This window comes from Lissotriton helveticus, chromosome 1_1, assembly GCF_964261635.1.
Source record: "Lissotriton helveticus chromosome 1_1, aLisHel1.1, whole genome shotgun sequence".
Classification (NCBI taxonomy): domain Eukaryota; kingdom Metazoa; phylum Chordata; class Amphibia; order Caudata; family Salamandridae; genus Lissotriton; species Lissotriton helveticus.
In genome coordinates this window covers 240161771-240169780 of record NC_136057.1, presented here as the reverse complement: position 1 = coordinate 240169780, position 8010 = coordinate 240161771, and the positions used below count along the sequence as shown (strand labels likewise).

At 41.2% G+C, this 8010-nt stretch overlaps 1 protein-coding gene across 1 annotated transcript; it reads left to right on the top strand.

The window, feature by feature from the left end:
• The first annotated feature begins 372 nt into the window (after nt 1-372).
• Nucleotides 373-1299, top strand: LOC144761352 (olfactory receptor 5AP2-like). The gene has a single exon (XM_078646776.1). The coding sequence runs from the start codon at nt 373-375 to the stop codon at nt 1297-1299; it is 927 nt and encodes a 308-aa protein (XP_078502902.1).
• The last annotated feature ends 6711 nt before the right edge of the window (nt 1300-8010 follow it).

The following is an 8010-nucleotide window of genomic DNA, read 5'->3' as shown; positions in this document are numbered from 1 at the left end:
AAGTACTGATTTTTGACTACCTTACTTGATGAAAAAGTGAATAGGTAAAACTTGATATGATGTCGTGGATGGTGCATTTTAGTTTTAGCTTGCCCCTAAAAAGTAAATCTTAAATTAGGGAAGCACTTGTGAAATTGCATGGGAAAAGAAACACATATCAGTAACTAGAGCCATAATAAAGATTTGATCATTTTATGAGCTTTAATAATAGCACAATCAATAGTTGAGTGACATTATTTATGAATTCATTTGTAGATGACCCTTTGCCTCAGCTTTTGTAATTGAGAATTTCCCTAATTATCTAGCTGTTCTAGAACCTCATGTCTCTTTTTTAGCTCTTATTCTTCCTGGAAGGTTCCCTATGCTGCACCAATGCAAGAAGACAACAAGACACATTTAACAGAATTCATACTCTTAGGACTCACAGATGACCCTTCACTCCAGGTCCCGCTCTTCATGTTCTTCCTTCTACTCTATGGTGCAACCCTTCTGGGTAATATTGGAATCATGGTGTTAATCAGGATGACACCTCGTCTTCACACACCCATGTATTTCTTGCTCTGGAACTTGTCATTTGTGGATATATGCTCTTCCTCAGTCACTACACCAAACATGCTTGTTAACTTTTTAGTAGAGAACAAGACAATTTCATTTCCCGGATGTGTCATTCAAATGTTTTTAGCATATGCCATTGGTAGCACAGAGGTGTTTCTCTTGACAGTAATGGCCTATGATCGTTACATAGCTATCTGCAATCCTTTGCTATATTCAGTCATCATGAACAACAGAACATGCATTTGTCTTCTTGTTTTCATATATTCAGTTTCCATCCTCACTGCCTTGACTCATTCCTACTTCACTTTCATATTACCTTTTTGTGGATCAAATAAGATTACGCATTTCCTCTGTGATGTTCCCGCAATCTTGAAGATTGCCTGTGCTGATACCTCCCTTAATGAGGCTCTTCTGGTTTCAATAGCTGGTGGTCTCATACTATTATGCCTCATTATCATACTTATTTCTTATTCTTACATAGTGGCTGCCATTCTCAAGATCAATTCCCTGGGAGGAAGGTGGAGGGCATTCAGCACGTGCTCCTCCCACTTTGTCTGTTTGATTGTATACTTTGGAACACTTATTTTCATGTATGCACAACCTACTTCAAGCCACTCAATGGCCGAGGACAGAGTTGCATCAGTGTTCTACTTAGTAGTTTCACCTATGTTGAACCCACTCATTTATAGCTTGAGAAACAAGGAGGTAAAATGGGCAGTTAGAAAAATCACAAAGAGAATGTGACTTACATATAAACTATGGATTTAATAATGAACATTGTTGGATATACATTTATCCGGTATACAACCTTTACCACGCAACTTTTACCACAACCTACCTTTACCACGCAACTTTTACAACGCAGGACCCTTTACCACGCATACCATTACAACGCTGGTATTTACAACGCAGATACCTTTACAACGCATACCATTACAACGTAAGTATTGGTAAGTATATAATTTTATTTAAAATATTTTAGGTTTGGGTTTTGGGTAAATGGGTATTTTTAGGGTTCAGGGTCAGTTTTCAGTTTTTGGGTAAATGGGTATTTTTAGGGTTCAGGGTCAGTTTTCAGTTTTTGGGCAAAGGGGTATTTTTAGGGTTCAGGGTCAGTTTTCAGTTTTTGGGTAAATGGGTATTTTTAGGGTTCAGGGTCAGTTTTCAGTTTTTGGGTAAAGGGGTATTTTTAGGGTTCAGGGTCAGTTTTCAGTTTTTGGGTAAAGGGGTATTTTTAGGGTTCAGGGTCAGTTTTCAGTTTTGGGTAAAGGGGTATTTTTAGGGTTCAGGGTCAGTTTTCAGTTTTTGGGTACAGGGGTATTTTTAGGGTTCAGGGTCAGTTTTCAGTTTTTGGGGTACAGGGGTATTTTTAGGGTTCAGGGTCAGTTTTCAGTTTTTGGGTACAGGGGTATTTTTAGGGTTCAGGGTCAGTTTTCAGTTTTTGGGGTACAGGGGTATTTTTAGGGTTCAGGGCTGGGTTTGGGTTTTGGGGTACAGGGGTATTTTTAGGTTTCAGGGTTGGGTTTGGGTTTTGGGGTACAGGGGTATTTTTAGGGTTCAGGGCTTGGTTTGGGTTTTGGGGTTCAGGGGTATTTTTAGGTTTTAGGGCTGGGTTTGGGTTTTGGGGTACAGGGGTATTTTTAGCATATATATTTAAAAATTAATAAATAAATATTAATATAAATAATTAAAATATTAAATATTAAAATAATAATTTATTAATTTAAAAAAATATTATTAATAATTACATTATTTGACCATATTATTTACTTACCTATACTTACGTTGTAATGGTATGCGTTGTAATAGTACCTGCGTTGTAAATACCAGCGTTGTAATGGTATGCGTGGTAAAGGGTCCTGCGCTGTAAAAAATGCGTGGTAATGGTCTGCGTGGTAAAAGAACGCGTGGTAACGTCATATATCCCATTTATCCATGAATGTATAACTTACTCCTATGTTGCATCGTATGTCAGTACCCCATTCTGTTTATCCTTTGCAGTATTAAGCAATAAAGTGCTAACTTTGCAGTAAATAAAGAAAAAGGTTAAGCCCTTCAACCATATGGAAAAGAAGTTGTAATAACCTGGAATTAACTGTCGCTACACATAACATCCTTCTCCTCCTCACCTCCTCCTCATCTCTTGGATTCCACGAGAAGCTGAAGACCAGTTTTTTTTTTTAGTAGTATCACTAACCCTAGTTGTCCTTGGACTCACATCTGCTTAGCTCTAGCATATCATAACATAACATAATATAACATTAAATAAGAAAACATACCTGTGAAAAATCGGGTTGTTGGTTGAGGGGGGGTGTGAGCCCTTCTCAAGCAACAGCCACACTCCCCATCAGGATAAGCCACAAACCGTCACAAAATTATCCTGTGCCTTATTCTCTGGTACTTTTACTTTTTTTACTGGTTACTTTTGCAGCAGTTTAAAAGTGCAGAAGTGGTTGAGTATGCAGCCTGGAAATTGATTGGAGAGGGGGAAGTGGTGGAGGCAAGAGTGCAGGCCTACCGAAACAGAGGTAAGTGGAAGAGACAAATTTACCCCTTTTTTAACTAAAATAAATAAATAAATAAATAAGGGGAAGTGCATAGGGAGTGGGGATAGTTGTGTACCCATTGAGCTGTGGAAGGTGAAGGAGAAGCCCACTGTAACATCGTGTACGCCGGGAAGAAGGAGTTAAGGAAAAGAAAGTAAAGGCAATGGCCAACCCTGTAAAGTCCCGAAAAACCTTAAAAAATCAGGAAATAAATCTGGGACGGAGGATTTGATTGAACCACCGGAAGGCCTGATCGACACAAATATAGATACGGTGACACCCACCGGTAGTAGAGCAACAGCCAAGGGGTCTACCCCTCACCGAGCTCAACGCCACAGTTAGCGCCAACTACCTCTAAGTCTTTAGTGTAAAGGAGTTAGGCCCATAAAACTGTAGGGTTGGCTGGACCATATCAATACATATATCACACAAAAAAATGCCACCCCACCTTACTTGTAAGCTCTTACTGATAAGCAACACATCAATCCTAATTAGACATGTGCGGTATATTTATTTACCTTTTCTTCAAGTGCTTTTCAAAAACAATCTTTAGTTGTATGTCAGAGTAAAAAACACAACATATATAGTATATATAAACAACAATATGACAATCACATTTACCAAAAAAGAAAGAACATTACTACAAAAACAATACAATCACTGTACACAACATAACATATATTTCTACTTCCACTTGTTCCAACGGGCAAGTCACAATTCCTTGCCTAAATGACCATAAATGAGGTGAAGTATAAGGAACAATAATGGAAAAAAAATCACAGTTAGAAGGAGATGTCAAGACTCATCAGTTCTGTAGTTCAGTGATTATTATTAAAGAAATTTTCAGACTCCTTTTTGCCGACGCGTTTCGAACTCCATACAGCTGTTATGGGTTCTCTTCAGGGCCTTGTCACTTCTATCTGCATGTGTGTAAGGAAAAAGAACACTCTTTCAGTGTCTACTCATATAGCCTCATATTAACATTCCGCTTGTACCTTCTTTAAAGTCCATATTACCTTCACTGTAGCCAGCTGAAGTAATCCTATCTCTGGGGTTGGATCTTTCGAGCTGCAATCTAGGGGACATTCAGAGATCCCATTTAGTCTCACTCCCACTGATCGCCCTACAGTTACTTTCAACAAGAACACTGAAAGACATACCTTTAATTTTGTTTGGGGGTCCGTGTACGGGCGTCTCCCTATGATGCGGGGTTGTTTTAGACCTAGGGGGAATGCAAGATCAAATTACCACTAGGGGACATAGGTAAGGTCTTCACCCATATTCGTTATCTCTTTCTCACATTTATACCTTATGGCGGACACCGCGGGTCTCGGGGACGGCTTAGCTCCGTTTCATGTTTTGCCTCACGGAAGATCTATTTCACCGTGCGCGCCGCGCACTTGATTCCGTGTATTTTCTCTACCTCCGGTTTCGAATATGCCCCACACACTCGCAGTCCTGATACTTCACTCCGACTCAGAGCGCTGTTCAAACGAGAACCAGAGGGCAAGTTTTAGTCACCCAGCGTGCGAGTCAGACGCTGAAAGCGTGGATGTGCCCCCGTCCCAGCTCACCTTGTTTACAGCAACCTTCACTCGTCAGTCCTCCGGTAACTGTGGAGGGCGGCGGCTGGAGTGTCTGGTTGCTTAAGACGGTCACATGACCGTTTGCATTATGGGATCTGTAGTTTTGATGTTGAAGCGCGGCTACCACCAATCTGGGGACAGTACTGTGTATTTTCATTCACGGAGAAAAACGTTAGTGGAGCCCCACATAACTCTCTCGTTACAGTCTTGCCACCTCAGAGAGGGCATTCAACCCATTTTGAGTGCTGTTAAATTTCAAAATGAGGTACGCCTCTTTTTTAAGGAGTGTATCCTCAATGTCAATGGGACCTTTGTTTCCTGGTTGCATTATAGTGCATAAAACGGTCCATTTGAAATCCATTTCGCTGTGGTTTGAGTCCAAGAAATGTTGGACCATAGGAGCGCTCACGACCTTTTTTTTAATTCTTGACCTGTGTTGGGTGATTCGACTATTGACCTGTTGCGTCGTTTTCCCTATGTACATTTTTTGACAGGCGCACACAACTGCATAGACCACATTTCGTGTCTTGCAGTTCGAGAAGCCGGTGCTTTTACATTTCACTCCCCTATGTTCAAACTCCGATCCTTCAATTGTGGAGTCGCACGATATGCAATTTCCACACTTGTGGTGCCCCTCTATTGGTTTCAGCCCCCATTTTGAGAGTAAGTCGCTCATTGGTTTGGGGGTTAGTACGTCCGCTCTTATTACACATTGGCCAATGCTCCTGTTTTTCTTATAGGCGAACAAAGGTCGCGGGAACGAGCAGTCAAGTTCCTCTAGCAGGTGCCAGTTTTTTAGGACCATTTGCCGTATTTTATGGGTGTCCGGTCCAAAGGTCGTGACACAGACCAGCCTGTCCATGTCTTGTTTCATCTTTCTTTCGAGGAAGCACTCCCGAGGGGTGTAATGTGCCCTTTTCTTGGAATGACTTAACAGTTTCTTGGGGTACCCACGATTCTTCATTTCTTCACAAAACCTAGTTGCATGTTTCTCATACGTCGGCAAAAAGGAGTCTGAAAATTTCTTTAATAATAATCACTGAACTACAGAACTGATGAGTCTTGACATCTCCTTCTAACTGTGATTTTTTTTCCATTATTGTTCCTTATACTTCAACTCATTTATGGTCATTTAGGCAAGGAATTGTGACTTGCCCGTTGGAACAAGTGGAAGTAGAAATATATGTTATGTTGTGTACAGTGATTGTATTGTTTTTGTAGTAATGTTCTTTCTTTTTTGGTAAATGTGATTGTCAAATTGTTGTTTATATATACTATATATGTTGTGTTTTTTACTCTGACATACAACTAAAGATTGTTTTTGAAAAGCACTTGAAGAAAAGGTAAATAAATATACCGCACATGTCTAATTAGGATTGATGTGTTGCTTATCAGTAAGAGCTTACAAGTAAGGTGGGGTGGCATTTTTTTGTGTGATATAACTACCTCTAAGTCAGCAGGCGCAAAAGGGGGGTCGGCGGTATCAAAATCTATTAAGGATTTTATTGGTAAACATTTTAAAGTGAAGGAGACATCAGACAAGGAGATAAGTGTGCTAGAGACCCCGCATATCATTGAGGACTCGGCCACAATAAGCATGGAAGCTTTGAAGTAGTCTAACTTTAATATCGCTGAGATATCTATGGAACCTCGCTTGTCCTCCTCGCCAAGGCTGTTTCAGTCGATATTTACCCAGGACAAAGGAGTAGAGGTGGTGAATGATGAAAGAATAAAACGAAGAAAACCATTGGGAGAGGAAGACTTTGCCGGGAGAGAATCCAGCTCTAATGGAAATGAAAGACTAGAAAATTCAAATGATGTTCGATTTGATTTGTCAGGCCTGCTTCTACATAGTCTGGAGGTGACGGGTTCCTCCAGCCTATCTATTATTTTATTTTTTATTTTTTTGTCCTCATTTTGCCCTTGGTGTATCGCATAGAAGCACTAGGAGAGAAGAATACACTGTCACAGATAAACTGGAAGTGTCGGCAACCAACAAAGTCGGTGTGGACACACAGTATATTCAGACTCTACCATGAAGCGCCACAGTTTGACAACCATAAAAGGGAGCTGTTGCTGCAGTTCAATACCCTTTACAAGTGGGGAGACCATGTTTCTGGGTACATTGAGGAGAAGGGACAGACCAAGCAGCTTAATCATCGGACAGTGGAAAAAAAAAAAAAAAAAACACCATCGGATGCCAACTAATCCCAATTCAAAAGGGACCAAAAATTACGTTTATCAGGGTTACCAGATCTTGCTAGATCAACTTTAGAGGTTTGCAGGACTGAGATACGCCAGTCTAATAATGTAGGAGATACTGGGGCCTTCCATTTCCTACAAATTTCTCTTCTGGCCAACAGTATACAGTAAAAAAGAAGTTTTTTCACGGGGCCTCGAACCTCTGCTGATGTTCCAAAAATTGCAAGCGTTGCATCGATCGAGATCTGAAAGCCCAAGGATATAGTCAGCTGTGCACTAATCGAATTCCAATAGGGGAGCAGCAATGGACATTCGAAGAACATATGTATGTCGGAGGCTGCCAACAAACCGCACTTAGGACACGCCACATGAGAATCAGTTGAAAATTTCGATAGCCGCTGTGGTGAATAGTATGCCCTATGTAGGGTAAAAAGATGATTCCTGCGGAGCCAAGCCGGTTTCACAATGTCCCACATGATCTTAAAGGAGGCATGCCACAGATTCTCAAGGTCCTGACCGATAAAGGAGGAGTTCCATAGCGTTGCTGGTAATGTAAATTCGCCGTCGACTTTTTCTAATAATAAGTTGTACCAGACTGAAATCTCCTTACTTGCGGGTGGTTTATCCAGCATCAAGGACACTAAACTGCTATCTCCTCCCAGTTGATATCTGCCCCTGACCGAACTCTGCGAGTTGGCCCAGCTCGCAATTTGTAGATATTTAAATCTAGAAAGACCTGGTCCGGTTCTAGCTAATAAAGAGTCCCAAGGGAGCAAAGAGCCTTCTATAAAAAGGTACCCCCAGACCTCCAGACCGGCCTCTCTCAACGGTGTCGCTAGGCTATCCAGAAGCCAAGCCGGACATCCCGGGGAGTCCCACATAGGTGACCTGCCTGCAAAGTAGCCCACCTTTATGGCACCTCTTAGTTTAACCCACGTTTTTTATCATTCCCAGCAAGATCTTCAGCTTCACTTTTAAAAAAAATTTAGGGTCCCCAAATTTAAACAAAAAACCCTGCTGGCCTACCCCCTCTCCTCTAAGTAATGCAGCAAACATGCTACCAATTCCCACGTTCGTAGGCATTTTAAGTAGCATCCTAGCGTGGGAAAGTTGAAAAGCCC